The 26,261-nt window shown below is 36.9% G+C and overlaps 1 protein-coding gene across 9 annotated transcripts in view; it reads right to left on the reverse strand.

The window, feature by feature from the left end:
• LOC101742243 (GATOR complex protein Iml1) overlaps window positions 1-26,261 on the reverse strand; it is a 34,581-nt gene that overhangs the window by 1,039 nt on the left and 7,281 nt on the right. The window contains exons 9-26 of one of the 9 annotated variants that reach the window (XM_021353479.3): window positions 24,409-24,609; window positions 23,697-23,849; window positions 23,095-23,250; window positions 22,566-22,580; window positions 20,955-21,172; window positions 20,163-20,374; window positions 19,105-19,279; window positions 15,392-15,589; window positions 14,138-14,221; window positions 10,741-10,781; window positions 10,532-10,600; window positions 9,564-9,762; window positions 7,872-7,977; window positions 7,255-7,479; window positions 6,611-6,771; window positions 3,965-4,136; window positions 2,808-3,060; window positions 429-525 (exon numbers count right to left, since the gene is read on the reverse strand). In XM_021353479.3, the coding sequence (XP_021209154.2) occupies window positions 429-525; window positions 2,808-3,060; window positions 3,965-4,136; window positions 6,611-6,771; window positions 7,255-7,479; window positions 7,872-7,977; window positions 9,564-9,762; window positions 10,532-10,600; window positions 10,741-10,781; window positions 14,138-14,221; window positions 15,392-15,589; window positions 19,105-19,279; window positions 20,163-20,374; window positions 20,955-21,172; window positions 22,566-22,580; window positions 23,095-23,250; window positions 23,697-23,849; window positions 24,409-24,609 (2,735 nt within the window). Of the gene's footprint in view, window positions 1-428; window positions 526-2,807; window positions 3,061-3,964; window positions 4,137-6,610; window positions 6,772-7,254; window positions 7,480-7,871; window positions 7,978-9,563; window positions 9,763-10,531; window positions 10,601-10,740; window positions 10,782-11,647; window positions 11,731-14,137; window positions 14,222-15,391; window positions 15,590-19,104; window positions 19,280-20,162; window positions 20,375-20,954; window positions 21,173-22,565; window positions 22,581-23,094; window positions 23,251-23,696; window positions 23,850-24,408; window positions 24,610-26,261 lie in introns of those variants that run through there. The other 8 variants (XM_021353477.3, XM_021353480.3, XM_021353478.3 and 5 more) reach the window with 8 other exon arrangements.

Below are 26,261 nucleotides of genomic sequence, written 5' to 3' on the forward strand. Positions count from 1 at the left end.
GCAATTACGTTGATGTCTATGGATTCCGGTAACCATTTAACATCAGGTGGGCCGTGAGCTCTTCCAACCATCTAAGCAACAAAAAAAGCAGTTAGTGCGCTAACTGGTGGCAAAATCCTCTGCCATCCCATCTTGGTGTGCACAAGCTATAATAGATAGGTGTTAATTCTACGGTCAATATTTGTAATCTTTTATAAAGCTTAGACGTAACTGTAATGAAACAGAGTACCTAATGAATGGCTCAAAACTTGCTTTTGTTGTTTTAATAGCCATTAAAATAATTTATTTACATGATGTTTTGATAACAATAATTACTAAACGATCTATTTACGTTTTGACTACTGTGACATACTACATTTTGATGGAATAACTTATCATATCTGTTTGTGTATACTTCCTTATTTAGTAGAGCGAGGTCAAATAATTACCCGTCTGCTATTATTGTAGTCGTTCGTTTTGTACCCGACATGTCGAGAAATATAAGCTTCATGAGGACTGTTGGCAACTTCTGTCGGCACAGGGTACCTGTGGGAGCGGATTATATTTGATTCAAATAAAATAAGTTTTTAGTTACATTTTAAAACATGCGAAGGTTGAGAACTTAGCGTGTTTACGATATAAAATGTTTTCTTTTTTATTATAAATCTAGCAAGCTTTCTTAAAACATATAACATCTTTGCATGTTCCAAAACCTTATCAAGGGCAATGGTGGGCAAGTGTAAGGGCAAAAATACAATAAAACAATTTTATTTCTTTGAAAGCATAATTGGAATGAATCATCAGATTAAAGCGATTTTAAAGTTTGATATCATAAATATAAAGCGGTAATAAAACCCGGTCCAATTCAAAGTTGATCTTTGCATGTGAATTTGGAAAACTATAATTACAACAACACGACGAACAAAAGTAAGAGAAGAATAATCAAGTTCATTGTGAGAATGTTTTTTTGTTTGTTTAAATAAGTAGGTAACATGAAAAAGTATTTTTTTTTTACTGATTCAGTATATTCCTTTTTTATATTACTTACTACTTATTCAAGAACAAATCAATAAAATTTTCAAATGTTATAGTCGTCATTGTAAAAATGCGACAACTTTGGCAGCGGTATGTTAGAACACCGCGCTGCCCTTTCTAATTACCGAAGAGTGATGTCAGATTCAAACTTACATACATAACTAGTGGTCCCGCAGTAGTCGAAATTCGACTAATTAATTGAAATTATAAGTTTGAACATTATTAGGGTTCTATTGTCAAAGTCTATTATACTTCTTAATCACAGATTTCGCCAAGCTACACATTAGACAAATATTATTGAGGACAAACGATATTTAATCTATGCTCAAATTGACCACAGACTATAAGCATAAGTTTAACAATAAACAAATAGTATGCATGCGTGTGTGTGTGTGTGTCAAATACATGTAGTGGGTGTGTAATGTTTTTTTAAATCTTGATTTAATATATTCTTTATGCATAATTTTAACAAAATATTACCATTCTGCACTCCTTCTCTATATTCTCTATAAGTGTGGGAAATTTCATAACCCCCCTTCGCGCAATTTTTGTAAAAAGGTGTACAAAGTTATTCCTTCACGTATTAATATATAGATATCACGGGTAATCACGACAATCTATATATAGAGAATTATTTTGAAACTCAGATTGGAGAACTTAACTCAAGATAAACGTGTTTACTTAATTAGTACCGCCATACTTTCAGGACCGGAAAGGTTTCTTTGTAATTTATTCAAAGCATTGGCCAAACTCTAAGCGAGTTCGATTTAGGTTATATTATTCCGTAGTCTGCATCTTGTTTCCATTAGCATCGGTTTTAGATTCGTAAAAGCAAGCCACATATTGCGAGTGTAACTCGAGAATTCACGCTGTGGATTTGGTGCCTTTAATGCAGGTTATAGAAAAGGGCTCTCTGTCATCTGCCGGTAACATGAGCTTCTTCAGACATATCATGCGGTCTCTCAGACATGAATTAGAGGAGCTCATAATTTCGGGTCGCATAAAGGGCCAGCGCGCCGTGTGCAGAACACCAGCCGGATGGTCAGATCTGGTTAAGGAAGCGGTTGGTGGTAGTCTATACCATGTGATCCATGCCATGATCGAACACTGCGGAGGCAATTCACATGAAGTCGCGATCGTCAGCAGCGAGGGAACAATGAAGAAGAAGAATCTACTTATTAATACATGAAGCAAAAAATTTGTACTCCTTTTTACGGAAATTGCGCCGACGAAGGAGTATGAAATTTCCCACACTTATAGAGAACAAGCCGTACTCGCCCGCTTCGTTGGGCATTTAAAATTAACATTATTCTTTATTTTCATTATTATTAGAGAGTCCAACACTCATATATATATAAATGTTAGCCTACCCATTAAGGGCATTAAGTACAAGTATTTTCTACATGGAAACCAAGTTTCAAGTCAATCGGATGCATGGTTCTGTAGTTAAAAGGAACATCCGTAAAACCAATGTAGATTTATATATTAATATAGATATAGAGGAGTGCAGAAAGCAAATTTTTTTTTCAATTAAAAAAATTAAAATGCATTGGATCAATAAAGACAGCATTACACAACTACCATATATTTGACACACACACCCACATGTGTGTGTTAATGCCTGTTTTCAAATTAGAATGGATTAATATCGTTTGTCTCAGACGAAATCTGTGATTATAGAGGTAATGTATTCGACAATAGAGCCTTATGAATGTTCAAACTTATAATTTAAATTAATATTTTCGAATTTCGAACGGTGTACGACCAGTAGTAGAATTAAAAAGTCACCGTACTTGTTACACAGCGTTCTGTTCGGCGGCTTGACCTTCGACGACTTCTGCTCGGACTTGACCGTCGTCGGTATGAGTATGAACATGTTCCCGGTCACGTGCACGTACAGGTGGTCCCCGGTGGGCGAGCCGCGGGGCGTGCCGCGCTCCCACTCGTGCGACGTGCTCTCGACCGTGCACTTCACGAAGCCGAAACGACCCACTATGGCCTCTTGGAATAGGAACAAACGCTGGAGCCATGTCTCTTCCGGGAAGCCTGCGAATCGAATTTATTATTATTACCCTTTTTTTTCTACCTAAGCTGAGAGCATTGAGAGGCTATTTCAGCGTAACCTTAACTAGTAGGTGACCTCACGGGGCTCAAACCTGACGACGTTGATAACACGAACCCTAGCAAAGTCGTGCTTCGCAGAATCTACCACCGGATCGGAAACGCTACCCACTGAGAAGATCCGGCGAGAAACTCAGTGGGCTGTGTCTGAGGGCTAATTTACTCGTCGAGCCCTTCGTCGCATTTATTATTTATTATTTCCATTTATCGAAGTGTATTAATACCGTTTTATTTGAGAAGTGAAAGTTGGAATTCAATAAGGTAGTCAGTAAAAACGACTCAATATCATGGTGACTGACCGCATAGACCCCTTCGTAATGTTGTGCTGGAGGAAATTGCTGCAGATTCTATGGACTGCCTTTCGCACCAATGTGTCAATACTAAAGGAGCTTAATGTTAAGACTGGACTCTCCACAGTATGCATTCGTAGAGTATTGAAGTTCTTTGGACACATTACTCGAAAGGAGAGTCACAACTTTGAGCAACTGTTGGTGACGGGCTAGATAAAGGGCAAACGTCCCAGAAGACGCAGTCCCACGAGATGATCGGACCAAATTCGGTCTTGTCTGGACATCAAGCTCCACGATGCACTCCACGAGACCAAGGATCACAGCAGACTTAGTAATGAGGAGAACGACACAAGCAGGAGGATCACGGTGCCTGAGCTCTATTAGCTATCTAATATTTAAATTATATAAATGAATAAATAATTAAATTAATAAATAATTGCAATATTTAAATGAGTAAATAATTGTAAAATGACAAACGAAATCTATAGTTGTTTATTGAAAACCAAAAATCAACGATTATCTGGAAGTTTTTTTTTTACCTTCAAACAAAACAGTCTTATTTCTCAACAATGGTTCTACGTTCATAGGAATGTAAATCGGACCTCGCAACGGGTCTGATTTGAGGGTGAATGGTAAAGCGAGGGGGTCCGCAGGAATAGGCACCATTTGTAGCTTACAGTTGGACGAGGCTTTACGAGCCCATCCGAATATCTGGAATCATAAATACATATTGAAATAATTCAATGGCAGCAAAGGCTTTTTATACTATAAGGTGATGTTATAATTGAAGACATGAGTGGAGTGAAGAGGTTAAGTACCATTTTTAAAAATTTTGAGTTTTTACATTGAATGAACGTATTATGTGCGTATAAACCATATTAGATCTTAAAACTCCGGGTTTAAAGATTATTTTTAGAAATTGCATGCGATGGAGTTATGTATGAAGAAAAAGTACTAATAACAAAAAGTTTGTTGCCCGTTTTCTCAAAATTAACAAATTGTATCATATCCCCTTCATCCACTCATTTCTTCAATTACAGAGCTTATGCGAATGAGATAGTTTTGGAACGAAGTTCCTTATCGCGCGTTGTGAAAGGGGGCTAGACGGAAATAATTCTTACGAAAAGTTGTCACGACATTTTTAGATCCGTCATTGTGACCAATCAACGTGTAGGCGCTTATCGCGTGACATTGCTCGTATCCGATTGGTCCGCGTAATGAGTACAGTTTCTCGAGATAGCGTTTCAACAATAGTAATTTAGTTCATAGTATTGTTTTTTTCTTCTTCATAATGCAGTAATTTATTATTATAACTTAAAATGAAAAATTACAATTCCTTCAATAATTAATCGAAAGGAACTTCGTTCCATCCGGGTGTCCCTTGACACCTCTGAAGTTTTTTTTTTATATTCTTTCACAACTTCGATCAACAATAGTAACTAGATTTCGGGTCGGTGCATAAAATCCGTCTCGTCAAATAACAGCGCACTTGAAATGTGAGCTCTTATTTTGTTTAGTTCACTTCAAACACAGCCAATGTCAACCCGTCTCACAATACCGCAGTGTGTATTCAAAAGTTTCAAAAATAAGGCCCGAAAAAGCAATTTAACGGCCGGAGTATCTTACTTTCGGTAAGTACATGAAGTATAAACTATATTGTAAGCTTTAAACTTATAAATAATATTAAATTTTGAACAAAATTACCGATTTTTAACCACCGCTACAAATGTTGGCCAAGGCTCGGCCAACACATGGATAAACTTTTGCTTAACAGAACAGTAAATGCATGGAGTAGATTTGTGTTGTAATAATTTTTTAAAATTTGTTAGCAGCACTTCAAAATTAGTTGGTTAAAATTGGTTAATGCTGCTTTTGTGTCTGTTTGTTGGACTCTCATTAGATACTTAGCTTTCCATTTTTATTTTAGCTTTCCTAGCAATCACGTGTGCAGAATGGATGTCGATTGTCGCCAGAGAAACAAGAGATGACTTTTATAAGCCAGCTAAGAACTCCGCTTATTGACACTGGACATATTTGCCTTCCGTGCTCACGGCTACTGAAATGTGGCCGAAACATTGTAATAAAAATACCACGCTTGAAACCGTTTAAACGTTGTTTTATTATGTGCACTCGTCGCGAAAACAAAATATATATTACACAAAAACGTAACGCTAATAAAATAATATGTAATGTATAGATACTAACAAACATACATTTCCAAAACATAAAAAGTAAACAACTAAACTTTTACTTTAATTCATTAATAAATTATTTTAGTGTTAGGCGCGACTCCCTTACCTCCTGTAGTAAATAGAAATCGGCATTTCAAGAAGCAAAAATAAATAAAGCAAAACGATGTTAGTTCTCAGAGCAATTAAGGGAAAAGTTACTTTATTTATTGCACCTTAAGATTGATTTAACATTAAAAGTTGTTTAAAATATGTCTTTTTATTGGTAAGTGACAGAAGTAATTTATTGCTTTGCTCGTTTTATGTGACGAATGATCGTAAGTATTAGATAATGTTTTGGAGATTTGTGACTTTATTACTAGGTGCCATAGTTGTTATTAGTTTGAAAGTAAAAGTGTTTCAAAACTTTTTTCTCCGTTTGTTAGTAAACGAATGTAGCTATATAAGTATATATTCACGCGGACAGTTTTTGCTTTAATTTTGTACGTATCCCTTTATCTAGTTACTATTGTTGATCGAAGTTTCACAATCTTGAAAATAATTAAATTTTGTACTTCGAGTTTTATGACTTTATAAAAAAATATATATGCTATAGGATTGGATAAAATCAGTTTATGTCAAATATTCTTAAATACCAGCTTTTGCCCGCGACTCCGTCCGCATGGAATAGTTACTTTGGCATAACGCTAAATTTTACCCGCCTCTTCATTTACGTAGAAAGTGAAAATATTTTTGAATGATAGAATGTTAAAGAGCTATTTGAAACCCTATATTGAAAGATTATTTATTGGTGCTCCACTTGTATTGGCCTTACCGTGATGTTATATAGTCTATAGCCTTCCTCGATAAATGGGCTATCTAACATTGAAATAATTTTTCAAATCGGACCAGTAGTTCCTGAGAGTAGCGCGTTCAAACAAACAAACTCTTCAGCTTTATAATATTAGTATAGATTATGAACTATTTATCGTCGACAAACAAACGATTGAGGCTCACCAGTTCGGCAACAATATTTCCGCTGGCGACTGTCCACTGTATGCACATTTCGAAGGCTTGGTCCGGTCGGAACGTGGCTTGATATCGTGCGTGGCCCCATTCGATCCGGTCGCTTTTATTATTCACATCTATATCTAGGTGGGTTTTCTTGTACAAGGGTACTGCAAAGGAAATATGAGAAATTCAAGTTTGGACACTTTATTGATTAGTAAATACAGATGTACTAGCCCGATCATGGAGAGCTCTTAATTTGCCCATCATCCGTCTCAGTACCTATTGATTTCTGCTTTTCGGCTAATTCAGGCAATTCCTTATATTGTTGATTGAATTTAAATAGTGAACAAGTGTGTTAACCGTATAAGCAGAAAATGTTCAGAATAGTGGAATTTCAATATGTTGCGTTTTTTTTGCATAGGTTGATGGACGAGCCCATAGACATCTACAACGTAAATGCCGCCACCCACCTTGAGATATGAGTTCTAAGGTCTCAGTACAATTACAACGGCTGCCCCACCCTTCAAACCGAAACGCATTACTGCTTCACGGCAGACATAGGTAAGGTGGTGGTACCTACCCGTGCGGACTCACAAGACGTCCTACCACCAGTAATAGTTAGTTTATAAATAAACAATCTTGATACTTGCTTTCGCTGTCGCTATCGATTTGCATGTAGTTTGGATCAATATTATCGCACAGGAAGGCGGGAACGCCCGTGTCGTCGGCCAGAGGACTAGAACCAGATATATCTATGGCGCCGCTCGCTTTGTCCACTTGTATGAGCGGCGAACGCGGCCCCAGTACCTCAACTTCCATCCATTCGTTTTCGAAGCTCTGGAGGTCTCCTAGGGGCTTCACGTAGTCTGGTAATTCTGTTAAATAATATTAATATTATTATTAATTCATTTAATACATCATAATATTTATCATAGTGGCCTAACCCTCAATTTTTTATAATCATGCTTATAATTATGTATAATGCAATTTATTTAAAATATAATAAATTTTTATCCAAAATCGGCCTATCCATAGTTTCACCCATAAATAACAGATGGTTTTGTAAACATTATTTTTGCGCGTATTGTTTTTTTGCCTATTCAAATTCAAATTCATGAAAACTTAAACCTCATTACTCCATAATAACTATGGTAAGCTTAGGCCACTTTTGCGCTGACGGCCTCATATATTATATTCATTTAACACAATATCTTTGTATTTTTCATGTACCCCTACAATTAGCTTGAGTCGAATTATCGAATTTTACCTTTATCTTTCTTTTGTGGTAGTATGTGATACATGTAGTATCCGACAACGAAACGTTTTGTGGTGTCGCCTGAAGCATGACAAATCATTTTCTCATTCAATAATCTCTGCAAGGGAAATACATACATCATGTTTTGAACTACAATGGTTGTAATAAACTTTCTACTCCAGATTATTTAGTGTTGTACGAGCTGCTGTCCTATTTGGTGCCACATGCGTGCCGTCGCGCGCTTTGAGATTTGAGGTCGAAGTCTCAATTGTAATGAACAACGGCCGTCTTAACTTTAAAATAATGGGACGATTATTTACAGTAGAATCGGACCGGAACTATACATAACACATACTGTAAGTATGCACTGTAAGTATAGAGCGGGTGATATTGCTCGGTAGCTCTGTATCTTGTATTGTATGTATCTTTTTTTACTGGTGGTAAGACGTCTTGTGAGTCCACACAGGTAGGTAGGTACCGCCTTCGTGCCTATTTCTGCCGTGAAGCAGTAATAAGTTTCGGTTTGAAGAGTGGGGCAGCTGTTGTTACTATGCTGAGACATTAGAACCACATCTCAATCTCATCATTAAGTAGGTGGCGGCATTTACGCTGTAGATATCTATGGGCTCCGGTAACCACTTAACATCAGGTGGGCCGTGAGCTCGTTCAACCACCTATGCAATAACTAAATAAAAAATGCCAGCTTATCTTAAAAATGTCGTAAGCGAGATTCAGGCCAAGTCTTGAGTTGCATGATGGCTACCCGTACACAGCACCACTAGTAATTACATAATATAGTAAATTGCCGGAATTTGATTCTTTTTACACGACCTCATTCTATCATTACGATAGTCTTTCGCGATTACGTATTCAGTACGTATTTATTTAATTAAAAATGACAGCCGCTTGCATAATTCGTGGTCGCATCATTAGACGCAAGTACATCTAGTTTTATACATAAGACAACGAACCCTTCAAGCCCATTTCTTAATTCGAGGTTTACCATTACGAGACAGGTTTAGTCGCTATGTTCAAACTAAAACATTAACATATTTGTTTTGGGGAAACATTCCGACTTAAATCATTAGGCGAGGATCTTTAATTAATCCTTTGGCTGCCATGTAGGTCACAGGTGCCCTACGCGGCGCACTGAAGTAATTATGTCGATTTCTGTTACTGAACGCCTGGATTGCCTAACTTCACCTTCCTTTGTTTGTTAATGTACGTTTTAGGGCCTGTGCACACCACGTTTTTTAAACGCGCCGTCGACGCGCGTTTGTAGTGATACAGACGCGATACGCACGCAAGTCAGACGAAGCCTGTAGACCTTTGCACACCTGTATAAATTCAAATACGCGTTTGAATCGCGATAAAAACGCACATTAGCATCGCGTTTATATCGATACAAATGACAACAACCCGCTCTATAGGGTAAAAGCGCGCCGTCAATGCGCATTTCTAAAACACGCGTCGACGGCGCGTTTAAAAAACGTGGTGTGCACAGGCCCTTAGTCTTTTAGGTTTCTAAGAAATAGATTCAATCTAAATTAATATTAGATATTCCAACGCCTTAGTAAGAAGATCGAAGAGAGAAATCGACATAATTACTTCAGTGCGCCATGTAGGGCACCGGTGACCTACATGTCAGTCAAAGGATTAATACAGTTTTTTGTATTGACGTAAAATTTCACAATGAGCGTTTACCTCCATAAGACTGGCAGCCTTTTCATAATCCATTCCCTCCATGTTTTCTTGGAGCCAATGTATGGCGTATATCGAAACGAATGTATGCGAGGGCAAACTGACCGTCTGTTGTAGGAAACCCAAGCCCAGAGTCGGGTGTCGCATTCTATCTACGACATCCGACAATGGCGCGTTCGCTTTCAGTTTCGGTTCTGAAACTCTAAAAATGAAATGTTCTTTGTTTTAAAAAATTTAAACTTATAGCAAACAGACGGGTCCATAGCCTATATTTTTAAACGAATTCGAAAAAAGAAGGTTTTATGTTCGGCTGTATGAAATTTTGTATGTATATTCAATTATTTCTCATTGTGTTTGTGGATTGCTATTCGGTTTTTTTTTGTGATGACATCATCTGTGGCACAAAAGTGGAGCCTCAAAAATTATTATCCCCTGAACCGGTAGTCATTTCAAAAATGTCGCCATTCATTTTCTATTATTTCCATTTTTACTTCGAACTAAATATTATAGTATCTTTGAAAACATGTTCGAATTCTGATATCCCTCATTGATAGATAATTCAAAGTGTTTTGTAGTTATCAATGAAATCATAACAAAACAGCCATTTTGGCGTACACGGAATAAATAAAAATATAGGCTAAAGTATTTGTTCAATAAAGACAATGATAATGATATATAAGAACAAACAAAGATTATTTTTCAATAAATTTTGATTTTCTGTAATTAGCTAGCCCATTTTCCTCGAAATGGCCTTTCAATCAAAGAAATGAAAAATAAATGGTCTATAAATTATATTTGGTCTATGGATATGACTTTGAAGCTAGTTTTCAATAAAATAAAAATTATAATTATCTAGCTAATCATGATCCTTTGGTAAATAATTGCCAAAACAGAAAATTCGTGCCTATGACATAAGATAATACCAAGAATAACATCTTTTTTAAAAAAAATTAAACATTGAATTTATTTACCCGTCATCATAAGTGTCATCCGCTTCTCCGGTTTGGGATTGCGTCCTTTCTAGCACTGCTTTCGTCGCCCTGATTATTTAAGAAATACTGAGACACGAAAAATTACAAAAAAAAATATTCTTAGATCAGTAAAAAAGCAAAATAGGCGCTGTAGCCAGCAAGCAATAAGAATGAAGTTTAACATGATGCTAAGCGGTCTGCATACTTACTTGCTGCATGTACTAGTGTTTAGTGACTTAGTAGGTGATAGCTGTAATGAAACATTCAATAGAGGATAAGAATTAGCAACCAATAGGAAAGACTTTAAGCATTCCAAGAGTCTATAACGTCATCAAGGATAAACAAGAATACTAAATATATATAAAAAAATATTTGATTTGTGCGTAAGACTTTAGAATGCTTTGTTAAGAACTCTTAAAAATAGAAAGGGTATTTTTCTGAACATCAATGTATAAAAGGCGCATGAAGATAATTATTGTGAAAGTCGAAATAAAGAATGTTAGAGAGGAGTGCCTAAGATTGCGAAAGCTTCTGCACACCATGCGACACTGAAAAGCAAACTACACAAGTGCAAGATGCTTACTTTCTATGTGGGTCTATTCCAATTTACACCTTGTTTACACTATTGTACCTGTACAATAGTGTTACCTGTTTTACACTATACGTTTTTTTCATTTCTTATTGTTTACTGTTCTATACTTGTAAATATTCAGATAGACACACATAGAAATGCAAGATTGATCTGGTACGAAATCCAAGAATACTATCAGAAAAAAATCAACAAATTATCGATAGGCAGTTGACTGAATCGATCAGAACATTCCGATAATAATGTTTCTTTTGGAAACTGATGGTAAAAAGCTTGACAACAACGCACGTAGAGAAACCACATAATATTTCCAATTCGTTTTTGGTACTGTAATGAAAATTTTATTCGTTAGAAATAGACGAGTTTATCCGGTTAGAATTTATTTCGGATAAACCTTGCGTTTTTTTTTTCATAAAAAGAAGAAGAGAAATTCCATTGGTGTCAATCAAGCCTAAGCTTGTTTGGTATATTTTGATTTCTCTATGTGCCTTAAACATAGAACCAACGTCGCTTGTGAAGGTACTGACATAGCTTCCATCCGGAGGCGAGGCCGGTCAGGTAGCCGGGTGCTGCCAACGCGCTCTCTGAATGGAGAGCTCGATACCCCTGCCTGGCGCACCACACATAAAACGGTTTTAACATCATCGTGTGCTCATCACTTACACATCATGAATAGCGGCCATGAAATCGAACACGTTCGGATCGAAGATCGCAAATAAGAAATACAACAAACAAAACATATTCTCACGTGTCCAAACGGGTATTGATTTCGTAGCCATACAAACTACGGATAAAAACAAAACAAAAATCAAATAAATAGAAAGAAGCTAGCAAACAAATGATGTCACTGTTCTGTGCATTCCGTGCATAATTTGCGAATTTTATAAGCAGTGCATATATATACGCAAATGTTGGATGAGATCGCACTTTTAAGTCCGATAACTTGTTCTAATCTTAGGGTTTCAATTTTCACAGGCTTAGATACTTTAGTTTAAGAGAGGAAAATGCAATAACCTTGAATATCATGGTATATTAAGATAGCAGTAAAAGCCTCAAGGCCAACTATTTTCTTATTTTTGCTCAAAACTAAAATCACTGTTCAGAGCAGATTTGATGCCAATTATTCAAAATCATTAGCATAATTTGTTTTGACTATTTTATGTAAAAAGTTATACTACATTATTATTATTTGTGCACAAACTCATTTATATTTCACCTGACACTGCTTTACGAATGTAGGTGATTATATTAAAACAGCACTACTTTTTAAATATAAAGCCACTTCCACCTGGTCATAAGCCCGGAAGTAAGATTACACTAAAATATAACTACGTTTATTAGTAAGTAATGTCAATATCGTTTAGTCATTATAGTTAAATTTTGAGGATTAGGTAAAGTCCACTCCAATTATTCTCATTATGTTATCTTTATTTATTGACCTTGAAAGAAACAGTTTAATATCGTTTTCGCCAATAAAAACAGTGCGCAAAAATATGCCACAAAAAATAATAAAACAGAATTTAGAAAATGATCAAATAAATTTTGCAATGAAACGATAAGACGTGGTTTTGTTGAGTATTTTAAACAGCATTGGAATTTCATTGTAAAATTGCGTAGCGATAACTTTTTAGAAAGTGAAAGGAAGACCGGGTGCCTTATAATATGTAGTTGTTATTTCTCACTCACACAGAGCAATCGAGATGACGTAACCGCAATGTACCTACAACCCTTGATTTATTCGATAAACATACTCGAAAGAATTTGGATGGTGCCTGCCTATCTATAGAACTTTCTTTTAGTTCTAACAAAGTTTTTGAGAAAAATACACTATCTTTCATTCGTTTTGATTGAGGTAATACGTTCCACCTACTCTGAATTTGTACCACAGAGTGGGATAAGCCGAAAAAAGTCATAGTTTCTTTTTGTTTTGTTCCTGATATAGCCTATCATTTTTATTTTAAAATACACGAGTAATGTATTGTTCAGCATGTTAAGATGGCAATCTCGGTCAATCTCTAGTCAAGTCTTCACATATCTGAAATAAATCATTTATCATGTGTTGTTTGTGTGTAGTTCAGTTTGTGAATTGTGATTTTTTTGTAAGATTATGAAAATTACTCTGTTGATGTATCTTATTTAAGAGCCCCAGCTTTCTTTCTATCTGATGATCACTAGCTTCGACGAGCTATTCTGATTTCTCCGTTTGGGTAGGCGAGCTGATAGACTTCGCTAACGTCAACCCTAGCAAGAGCAGTGCTTCGCTGAATCTACAACCAATCGACTCGAATTGGGACCCACTGAGAAGATCTAGCGGGAAACTCGATGGATTGCGTCTGTGACGTTCCAGCAGTTTGACTGTTGCGTTGTGGTAAATGAGAGTGGACTGTATTTATTGCTTTTGAGATATTTATTAGATTATATTATTATTTATTAGTAGAGATATTTATTAAAGTTTGAATATAACAGAAATATGAAATCGATCACCCTTGGCGGCTGGAATTGAAAGGGAAAAAGTGTCATAGCGGATTACGCTCGTTGACACTTTCGACGTTCCGAAATCAAACAGTGACAAGTACAGATAAATAAAATGCCTAAACTGAATGAATATTAATAAATAAGTAAATAAATTTAAATATTTTGTTTGTAAATATTTCGTTTTTGTGTACGGGACTGTTCCGAATACTCGAGTGTGAGACTACATCTATAACACGTGTTTCTGTGTTTTAATATGGCGTATCTTGTTGTTGCCGTTGGGTGCAAGCGAATCGCGTGTGCGTGCGTGTACAAACGAGGACTTCATATTGACGTGTGAGTGCGTGCGTGCGTGCGCGTGTGTGAGTGCGTGCGCGCGCGTGTGTGTGTGTGTGTGTGTGTGTGTGTGTGTGTGTGCGTGAGTGAGTGAGTGAGTGTGTGTGAGTGGGAGTGAGTGATTGAGTGTGTGTGTGAGTGAATGAGTGAGTGTGTGTGTGTGTGTGCGAGAGAGATAGCGAGTGTCGGAGCGTGTGGCGGGGCGGTACCTGTGCGCTCCGCGTGAGGATGGAGGTGGAGTGTCGGCGCCGCGTGAGTGCCGCGTCGCTAGCGCCGCAGCCCGCGCCCGCCATCTGCAGCACGCGCGTCTCACACTGTCCCGTCTCACTCGGTCTCACACGCCCGACCGCACCGAGCCGCACCAACGAACGTGTGGGCCGTGCTCGTACTCACCACGTTAACCGTACTTTAATTAGCGTCAAAGAATAAGCTTCTCTTTAAATAAACGTATGCAGGACGAAAACAAATGATAGGGTCTGTGCGAAACATATCGATGAAGCTTATTCTTCGTGTGTTAATCATGCGTTCGGATCTCAAACAGGAAATTAAAAATAACATAATATACAGCAACTGATTCGTAAACTAAAATAAAAAAATATCCATGCTGATGTCATAATCTGTATCCTCGCAAAAGTTGAAATGCAAATTATGATTAAAACAATCATTCAATAACAACTAACCTTTTTATTGTTTGCGAACAATCATGCATGCGGCGGACGGTAAATTTAGAGGCATCGACTGTGAAATTTGAAATTTCTTGTTTGAGTGACCAGTAAGCGATAATGCGTGCAGAATCGAATATCGTCATATACAAATATCGTTTCTCCAGTTCAATACTGTACATTTTGTACATGGTTATTTTAATGACAAACAAAAAATGCACACATCATAGCTTTTTATCATAGATTATTTTTGTTGGACTAGTCTAGAAGTATAAACAGTCAAGCATATTTGCAAAACTACAATGAATTAGACATTTTAGAAGACTGTGCAAAATACCATGCGGTGCATAATTACTACGTGTCATTATATTAAGTGCATATTAATTTCATGCTATTCTTTTATATTCATATAAAAATGTATGTACATACATTGTGACCTATACAACACAATGCATAAAATGCTATACAAAAATTCGAACACTATATATTTAGTGTTTTTATTTTTATTAACCACATTGAATTTAAATACGTCAGAATTGATCATGGATTGAAAAATAATACACAGTCTAGGCTAAATAATTGTATTTCTTAGCCGTTAAGACTGGCATGAAGATTTTGAGTTACACTACTGTTGTGGTGAAAACTAGTGATCTCATAATGCTTCAATAATCTATATTTACTTTAGCAAAACCATAGACATCAGTCGTCAATATGTCCTATATTACTTTTTTTAAGTCTAGCTGTCCTATAAAAAGTAGAATTTGACTTTCACCAACATTTCCAATGTCATTATATACTTACCCTCTGTTTGTTTGGCCTTTTGACTTTATTGAAATACAATTCGGTCATTTTGAGGAAATTATCGGTTAGTTGGTCCAAATCATGACGCGTCGGAGTTGGATATATGTCGCAGTGGGTCGAATCGTCTTCGAGAATTTGTTTCGTTGCCGGATTGTAGAGAGGCAATAGTAGAGTCCGGAACCGCCAGTACTTCAGAGGCTTGAAAAAAAATGTTCGAAACTTTATATTATTATTCACAGAACTCTTTACTTTTTATATAAATAAAAACTTGTACCCCACTATGCAATTATATGCAAATTACACTACTTTACAAGGTTTTTTACCCAGAGATGAAACTGATATGTACGTTAGAGTTATAAACCCTTACTTAAAAACTGAAGCTGAAAAAAAATTAGGACGTCCAATTTTGTAAATATTGATTATATTTATTTATTATCATTTTTATACAGTTATCTTAGAAACAAATAAAAAATGGGTCGTGTTACTTCTTCTTTTATACTGATTCATATCAGTTTCCCTTATTTATAGACCAACAGTAATTCGCTAACATATTTTTAATCCCAAAATCCTTTGTATCTTCCCTCGAAAAACTTCAAATCCTGGTGAAAACGTTCGCCATGCTCACCATTCACGCTTCCCAGATTCTCCGGAAAAAAGTCCAGATGAGAATGTTAAAAATTAATTTTTAACGACATATTTACTCTCATTCTTTGGTAATTTTTCAGTAAATTGGAAATAATTTCTGCTTAATTGTTTCCTATTCAGATTTATTGTTTCGAAATTTTCACTAATGCTCTAAATGAATACCAATCATCTTTTTCGACATTGGATAAGTTACCATCAAAATTTTCATCCTTTAATATTTTACTGTCCGCGCGCGAGCTTCGAGGATTTTTAAGGAATGTTGACGTAATGAGCTAGTGTTGTGATTAGTCGATATTGCGCTATCGATACTAACACATCTTAAGCCTCCGTGCGAGTGTAAATTATAAAATAGTTTTATGAGGGTATTATGTACTTGAAATAAAAATAAAACAATTGATCACGTATGAATTTCATTTAATGAACTGATTTTTATTGAACAAAATGAACGTGAAATCTTATTAATTACTCTCGCAATCAGATTAATCAGTAGTTGAAGAATTTGATGTACTCTCCTCTTGATGTCACTCTCCTCACATACTACAATAATAAATGATTCGACAACATCCTCCATTAAGCCATCCTTTTGCCAGTAATATTCCTCTAATCCTTTTTCATCAAATTAAATAGCGATTTGCGTAAACAAAAAGACTTATAAGTGTAAGACTATTTATATTAGAAATCACACGTAATTAACACTGCTATCGCCCGCCCGCTTCCTCAGCCCCCGAATCCTCCGAGCTCGCGCGCGGAGTATACTTATTTGGGGACCCACAAAGATTTCTTCTTTGAGTTTTGCATCAGATAAACTAGGTAAAATGGTTTTTAAATACTTTAAAGCTTGTCCATCTTTGTCAAGTGCTTTGACAAAGTTTTTCATTAATCCCAGTTTGATGTAATAGCTGTAAGTTGGGTAATGATGGATTAGGAACTTTTTCAGAATGTAGCACAGGTTTTGTGACTGATGCAACATCAGGATATTGTATGTGCTTTCGGTTTTTATTGTTAAAACCTGTAGTTTCAGTGAGGCAGAAGTAACAGTCAGTAGTATGATTTGTTGGTTCTCTCCATCTCTATCTCTCTATCATTGGGATGCCGAATCGTAAATGTTTTCTTTTTCCTGCAGCCCAGTTCAATAATATACTTCTGCAATTTTCGCACACTACACCAGGAACCCATTTTTTATCAAGGTTTGTTACCGATTTGAAAGTAATGGAACTAGGCTCCTTTTACGTGATTCAGTGATTGGTCTCTTCTTTTTTGGCAAAATAATTTGACCACAAACATAGCAAAAGTTATTTGGGTTTAATTTACACTACCTTGATGATATTTTAAAACAAAAATAAATGTTTGAATAACACTTAAACGCAATAAAAACAAACTAAAAACTCAGACACGGCTAACAAGGCAGCTTACTTAGGTGAATTCTGGTGAATGTGGTTATATCAAAAACTTGACGTGATAAAATTATGAGACATATATTTTTGTAGTAAGGGGGCAAGTAGAAAACACGCCCAATATGAATTATCTTTGGGTAAAAGAAAAACTTTTTTTTTGTAAAGTAGTGTTATTATGCAGCTACTAGGGTACATACATACAAATCAAACAGCGAATATTGCTATCCACCTTGACACATGAGGTCGATGTCTCAAAGGGAAAAATTCGAAAGACCCATGATGAATACGAGCTCGCATAACGCCCTGCCAGCACATTAGTGTTCGTATTCGAATTTGACGCGTTGTTATAAAAATAATATATACTAGGTAAATAAAGAAATGTTTAATTTCATTTAATATACAGGGTGTTTGTTAAACTTCATAACTTAAAACACTTAGGGAAAAGTGTTTTAATAGCACTTGAAAAATATACTAGTGGGCCCCCGGTAGTCGAAATTCGACTATTATAAATAATTAAATAATTAATTAATTATAAGTTTGTACACTATTATGATTCTATTGTCACAGTCTATACTTCTATCATCACAGATTTCGCCAAGACTACACTTCAAGCAAATATTAATAAAGACAAAGGATATTTAATCTATTCTCAATTTGACCACATAATAGCAATAAATAGCAATAAGTTTGACAATAAACAACTGGTATAGTCCCCGGCACGTAACTTGACAAGAGTCGCTAGATGCGCAGAAGTCGTTTTTTAGGTCTCTTTGGTTGTCAAGCGGGACGCGGGGAAAGACGTAGCACCGTTCCGAACGCGCGATTGGTGAGTCAGTCGACCCTCCCCTCCCGCACCGCGTCCACGTTCCGTTCGCTCCCGGTTACACATGTGCCTACAAAGTTGTAGGAACCCTTTATCTATGTTAAGTTTTTGTTACGAATTGTTATTATTGTTTTAAGTTTGTTTGCAATGCCAGGACCAAATACCAATGACCATATAGTCGATTCAGTCACTGGGCGTTTTATTATTTACGCCAGTGACGACAGAAACTCTTCGTTATGTCGACGATGAGGAGCCAACTCCTTCCACCAGCTCAGGTGCTACCATAAATTTAATCCAAGGGGTAGCACTATTAGTAAATGATAGTGACGACGGCGACACATAATTTTTAATAATAAGTATATTTTTTAAATTATACTTCTTAACTTTTAATTGTATTTTATTTATAACACCTAATACACTTCACGAATTCCTCTCTTTTCTTTAACTTTCTTCTCAACACACAGGCTTAAAAATAAATTATGGCAAATTTTAAATTTAATAAAATAAAACTAAATTATATGCGGGCATTTTTTTGTTGCAATGTGCACTATGCGCAACATTACCCCCACTACACCAAAACCTTGCCAACTTACGTGCCGCTTACTATATGCGTACGTGTGTGTGTCAAATACATGGTAGGGTGTGTAATGTTTTTTTTTATTGTTGATTTAATGTATTTTTTATGCATAATTTAAACAAATATTGACATTCTGCACTCCTCTATATGTGTAGGAAATTTGTTACTTCTCCGTCCGCGCAATTTTGGTGAAAAGGGATACAAAGTTTTTGCTACGCGTATTAATATATAGATAATACAGTCTCAATTATGAATAGTGTTATACAAGACTTACCTCAACTAGTGCGAAATCACTGTCGCCGCGCGTACAAATGTAATGGTCCATGTAGTTCCAGTAGTAAGTTTCCAGTTTTTCTGTCGTGAACGAAACCCACGACACCTCGTACGTGTCGTGGTTCGGTGCGTGGAAACGATAACGGTAGTGTATATTGAATGGCGGATATGGATGTCTGAAATAAAAAATTAAAAAATGTTCTTCAAATACTGATTGATTCGGCAGTGCATTTTTTATTTATTGCCTTTGTAGGCAGACGAGCATACGGCCCACCTGATGGTGAGTGGTTACCGTCGCCCATGGACTTCAGCAATGCCAGGGGCAGAGCCAAGCCGCTGCCTAACAATTGCATGCATTAGTTAGTCCCACCTGGAGTGAAACATTGTGTGGCGAATAAGTTTGTTTGCTCTTTTTTCGGGTGTTTATTATCTATATATGTTTTTATTATTATTATCACCCCGTATGGCCAGAACCAGCGTGGGTCGCAAAGACATCTGTCGCCTTTTTGCTCTTTCTTAAAACGTTTATACAGCAGCTTAAATGTCGTCTTCTTTGGTCTCCCTCGCCTGACCCCGAACTGAGATATGGTTACCCTTAGATTAAGGGAATGTCTCAATTCCATCGTCCGACTCCATGACGACGACTTATTACGGAGAGAGTGTTTTCATTTATGGTAATATAATAATTACACATGTTTATTTAAACGTTCGTTTGTCAGTCTCTGGTACCCAAAACACAGTGAATCCTAAATTGGGGCCGGATGACCGTGGGTGGTTTGTTCCCAGTTATTATTATTATTATTATTATTGTTAATACTTTTTTGCTTTAATCTCCACACATTGTCCTAGCAATCGAAACAAAACTGCAACCGATTATAAAAAAAGGGTGCAGTTCCCACGCAGTAGGTTCTTGAGAGAACTTGCAAAAGTATTCTCATTTCATTCGCTCCAAGTCTACATCGTATAGCTCATATGTGTTTTTCGTTTCAACTTTGAATTACGACGGTGCTAAAAAAGTTTTCATCGAAAATGGATACTTGATAACTAAAAATCTTCTACCTGGGTCTGTATCTAGTGACGGTGATGGTGGACCCGACCAGCGTAAGTTTGTGGAAGATCCTCCCAATCGAGAGCAGGTAACGCTTGGTGGGTGCTGCGTTGGCTGGTTTCCCGCACTGTGGGGCCACTTTGGATGGTGGGGGAGTCGCCGTTGACGCACAGTGAGATTCGATTACTTCATTCTCGTTAACACCCACAATCAGCTGGAAACCCTAAAATTTTTTTGGTTTTTTTATAAAATTATTCAACTTTTACACAAGTTTATGTATATTGAACAGGTTTAAAAAGCGATTTCCGTATGATATCCTGGAATAATTCGCTAAGACGACGAGAGCAGAGTCCTCAAATTCATATTGAAGATTCTAAATTTACCTCTAGTAGATCCGCGGTGCAAGTCTTGAAAAAATTAGAGCGAAATAAAACCAAAAGGCGGTAGTTTTTAAAGATATTTTTGGGCATTGGAATCCAAGCCAAATAAGTAGCCAAATTATTTGAAATTACTCTGAGAAATACCACAATTGACAAAAAGCTATTTAATTTAAATTATATATTTAAATAAGAAAAGACAGAGCAATTAAGTACCATTCTATCTTATGCGTCAACCATTTTTTTTTCTTTTCTTTTTATAATAGCTCTTGGCTTGATTTAGTAGGTATACATCTCAATAACAAAACAAAAAATAAGTTATAATGCATAAAATAAATCTGTAGACTAGCTTGAAGTGTCTTGTGATAATGGTCGCGTTTTAATAACCGGACGAACACTAGTAATACATAATTAAGTAATACTAACCTGAGCTAATCTTTGTGAGACCAACTCCTTGAATACTTCCATTGTGGTCAGGGGATCTTTGTATATAGCTCGGTTCTGTGCGAAATCGGCGTTCACGTCGTCCGGTAACAGATTATAATCCGATACTAGATAATCGTTTTGAAGTGATCTCTTGTCGGGAAAGTAGTCCGTAGTGATCGGAAGGCAGGCAGGTATGGTCAGTGACTTCCAGTCGACCCCTAAACAACGAATTCGTTAGTTCTAAAGACCTTCTTCTTTTCTCAAACCTACACCTGGGAAGCTTCCATATAAATTGCAAATTTTGTCTATCAATCACAAATTAATGAAGGTCAATTGATTCAAGTTTCTCACTAGTTAATTGTTTTATATTTCTCAGAGTTCGAGAAATCTTCGAATTATGATCTAGAATTTGTTTCGGTAATTTATTAACTTTATTATAACATTTGGGAAATGTTCAAGGCATCATAAGCAGATAAAACTTGTTAAAATCAATTTTAAATAAACCAAAGAGATATATATTGAATAAACTACCCAATTTCATCTAACAACAAATTTAAAGAGAAAAAAAGGTCATGTCTTAATAATAAAAAAATGAGTGGGAAACATTTAAAAATAATGAACACAGTTATAGATGGCAATAATAAAATGAAATGGTAAGCTAGAATTTCATGCATCTCAGATGAAAAATAAGACTAGACTCTACTAAACTATAAGCAAACTAAACTAAAAAAAAAACTATGAATGCTACAATAAAATGTGCGATGACTTCATGATAATGTATGAAATGAAGTTTTAGGTGATTTATACACAGCTTGTAGTATGTCGAAGTTAAAAAAATCGCTTGACTCAATCGCAAATTACAATTTAGTAATTCTCTGTTGCTTTGAGACCACAGAGCAACTCTCACGAGACGCAGCGTTCTGCGACAACCCTATCCGATGATTTGCAAGGGAAGTTTAGCGAAGAAAATTGTCCCTTCGTAATAAGGTGCAACTCTACAAAACTTGCTGACGCCTCGTCATGACCTATGCAAGCGTAGTGTTCGCCCACGCGGCCCCCACTAATTTGAAACCCCTTCAAGTCGTTCAACCGTTTTTTTTTCAGTATATCCGTCGGAGCAGCGTGGTTCATAAGGAACGTGGATATCTAAGACAATCTGGAGTTTGACTCCATCAGCAAATATTTTCAGTCGGTATCAGTGCACTACTTTGAGAAGACGGCACGACACGAAAGCCCCCTTGTCGTAGCCGCCGGTAACTAGATCCTGCGGACCGAATGGTAAGCAGTCGAAGTCGTTCTAAACACATCATTTCGGTCAGGCTGTAAAAAATACTGTGACAAACAAACCCGACATTGCAATTTTCATCTGAGTCATTCGTATTAGAACTAAGTTATTAGCTTTTTCATGCGTTGAAAGCAGTACGCACAAATACATCTCTTTATTTACAACAGCTATGTATGTTTGAATTGTGAAGGTGACATCGGAATTCTAGTTACAATAAAAAAGCAAATTCATTAAAACGGAATCCCCACAGCGTTATATAAAATATGAACACAACGTTACACATAAACTACTTTGTATGAGCTATTCATGAAATTGTGATATCAAACCTATGGCGCGGTTCGCTTTTGTTCCCAATCGAAACCGTGTGGTATTGAAGTTATATCCCAATGCGACGATGTCATGAAACATCAAAAATGAGATGACACGTTTAGTAAAAAAAAAAAAAAAAAACATATTCAATAGCCACGCCAGCTCTAAGAGCCGAAAGTAAGCAAGTGAACTCGTATGCACTGGCCTATGTCTGGACTCAACTTGTCTAAAGTAAAAATACTTTTTTTTTTTCATTATTTTAAATAACAGATCATATAGGCCAACCCATAAAATTAATAGAAGACTGAATCGTGATGAGATTGGTTTGTTAAAATGAAAATGCCAATTATTTAAAAAAAAAGAAGATATATTCTGTTGTCACAATAGTATATCGTTGATGAATATGTTATAATTTACCGTTAACAATTTTATAAATGCAATTTAAAAAAAACCCATTATATTTGAGATAAGTTATAGCATTTTTTATGAAGCCAATCTCATCACGCAAAACACACAAAATGAAAATTGAATAAATTTTATACCGACCTGTCGTCAGAGCGGGGGTCCACTCCTGTTCGCCCGTAGCCCCCCACAGCAGCGCGAGCGACGCATTGTTGGTCGTGGAGGGAGTCCCCCCGGACACGCCGAGCACGGCTAACGTTCCTGACGCACTTATCATGCGTTTCCGCGACATAATGTTGCCTGTTACAAAAACGTTACAAACATTCCTAGATACCGTGGTATAGATTAGTTTACTGATATCTATCCATTAGGTTCGGTTTTTTTAACTATGCTGATAGCCATGAGAGACTATTTCAGCTTCTGTAACTAAACTGAGACCTTAGAACTTATGTATCAAGGTGGATGGCGCGTAACCACCAGGTGGGCTGTGAGTTCGTCCACCCATCTAAGCAATAAAAAAATAAGCTTCACTCTAGCGTTTAGGTGAGCTCTCAGGGCTCAAACCGGAAGTGTTGCAACACTGGCCCTAGCAAGAGCAGTCCTTCGCAGAATTTACCACCGGATCGGAAACGCGACCCACTGAGAAAATCCGGCGAGAAAGTTAGCGGGCTGTGTCTATGGGTTAATTTACTCGCCGAGCCCTTCATTGAAGGCGATTAGGTCGGACGCACATTGCGCACACTCACCGTCAACCTGATATATAGAATGGTTGTTGTTTAATATCGAGGAACCATTATCCTTTGGTGTGTTACTTTCGCAGCGATGCTCTTCGTTGCGGGCCGGCTCGCCAGCGGGACGGGCCTGGTAGTGATGTTGCTGTATCAATACGCCAGTTGGACCTGAGAATTTTAATTGCATTATATTTGGTCTGAGGATCACGTTCGGTTTTAGTTTAATTTTTTTTATTAATATATGGGGAAATGAGATTACGATCCATCTGGTGGTAAGTGCTTATCGGACCTCAAAGGCACAACATCAATATATTATTTTTACACACTGTGGTTCAAAATACATAATATAATTCACCAAAATACTAATAACAATTTCATTCAATTATGCCGGCACTTAATGTAGACTTCAAGATCACAATTCACTACTGTCGCTTCATTTCTGGTGTTCCGTTAGCTGTTAAACTTTATATCTATTCAACGCTTTTGCAATTTAGATGACATACCTAAAATTTTCCAGAAAATTTCCAGAAAGTAAAGACAGTACTTACTAGTAGTTTCGGTAATCGTTTTCGCTACTTCTAACAGATGGCGTTACTCGTATTGGCATAACATTTGACCTACCTCGTACTTTGACTCATACATACGCGTACGAGTTCACAAGACGCCCTCACACCGGTAAAAATGACTTTGACAGGTGTCAATAATTGAATTAGGGACTTCAACTAACCTTTCGGAAATATATGCGTCCACCTTCGACGGTTACTGGTCAGTTTGACAGTGACATGCGAGGGATCGAAGGGGTTGATGAGTGCCCTGCCCGTCCTGATAACGGGCTTGATTGAAGATATCGAACTGCGCGGCGAGAGTCGGTTCGTCGACATCGGCGAGTCCGTTGTGTCACTGCCCGCGTCGTAGCCTGCGGACTTGTCTGAAAACCAATCCACGGCGACCTATTAAATTAAATCACTTTAGCGATAAAAAAACTTTCGTTTTCAGGCACTATGGGATGTGCGATGAAAAGACTCCACGCAGTTTGCCGAACTCCGCCCAGCCCAGTTGGATGCTTCTCTTGACTTCCCTCTCCAAGCTGTGTTTACCCATCTGCAGCGTCTGCCCGAGGTATAAGTATTATATATATAACGTGGGACGCCCCCTGGCTAGGTGGTGCGATGACCTCCGAACGGTGGCCGGCAAGAAGTGGATGGAGAACCGTAGACGGGGCTCAGTGGTGTGGATTGGGAGAGGCCTATGTCCAGAAGTGGACGACTGTGGGCTGTTGATGATGATGATGATGATGATGAGCGATAAAAGAAAAAACCGTAACTAGCCATGTATACGATATTGATTAAAATTCAATTTCGACGATTAGTACCTTATTAGTCCATGATCAAAAAATGATGAAAACCAGTTTTTGAAAACTGGCAAAGTGTAAAATGAAAATAATCATCGCGACATTTAAATAATAAATAGTTTTTTTTAAATATATTAATTACTACTATACTAGCGAACCCAACAGACGGCCTGTACACACGTCTTATATCTGAAAATTACCAACTTTTTTAAATAAGCTTCGGTTTGAAAAAAAATTTACAAAAAGAAGTTATTACAATACTGAATTGAATCTGAATCTAAGCAATTCCCGAACCCACTTGAATACACACAAAAATCGTTCAAACGTTTGGGAACAGTCCACTAACATACACACACACACAAAAGAATTATATTTTATGTTTATATTTTATATTATGAGTTATTTTATGATATGATGTTTATATTTATGAAAATGTCATATTATTATGTATTTTGTACGTCCATGCAGGTTGTAAGATAATGATTGTACGTGTACCACTGCTCTTAATTATTCTGAAACTAAAATTACTGTATTCATAGTGACATGTGTTGCCACAAATGCTTGTCAGGTGTTTAACAGTTCACCAAATGGGTTTTATATATATGTAGGATTTAATTATTTAATTATTACTAACATTTCTAATTATTGTAAAACATTTCTGAACGAGTGAAAGATTCTGAACGCATGATGTGTGAAAGGGACGGATGTAGCTCTAGTTCGCTCTCTCGCACGACGCCGCCATTAGGAGTAAGACGTGTTCAAAGTGCTCTCTAAGAATTAAATAAAAAGTATTGTGAAACCCTAGAAAAGAGTATTTCATTTAGACCCACACCTACAATTTCTCGCCCGGGATACTCAGGAATATCAGGGTCTAAATGATTTAACGTATCTACGCATATTTTACGAAGTTGTCGCGTGGTGTGAACAACGCCGCGGCCGCCATACTTAACCTGCGCCGACGCCACGCCGCCGGTTACATTTTTCAAAGACGAAAGACGCATTTATACGACGATATACGACGATTCTGCACGATGGCGGAGAGCAAAAACGACGATAGCAAGAATTTATTTTACACGATGGACGCTGTGCCAAAGTTCACGGGTGATGACATCACGTACTCTTCTGCGAAGTGGACACAAGATCTCGACGATAATGCCGATATATTTGGGTGGAGCCAGCAGCAGAAACTCATTATAGCGCGACGATGTTTAGCTGGAACAGCAGAATTA

Source organism: Bombyx mori, chromosome 10, assembly GCF_030269925.1.
Source record: "Bombyx mori chromosome 10, ASM3026992v2".
NCBI classification, from domain to species: domain Eukaryota; kingdom Metazoa; phylum Arthropoda; class Insecta; order Lepidoptera; family Bombycidae; genus Bombyx; species Bombyx mori.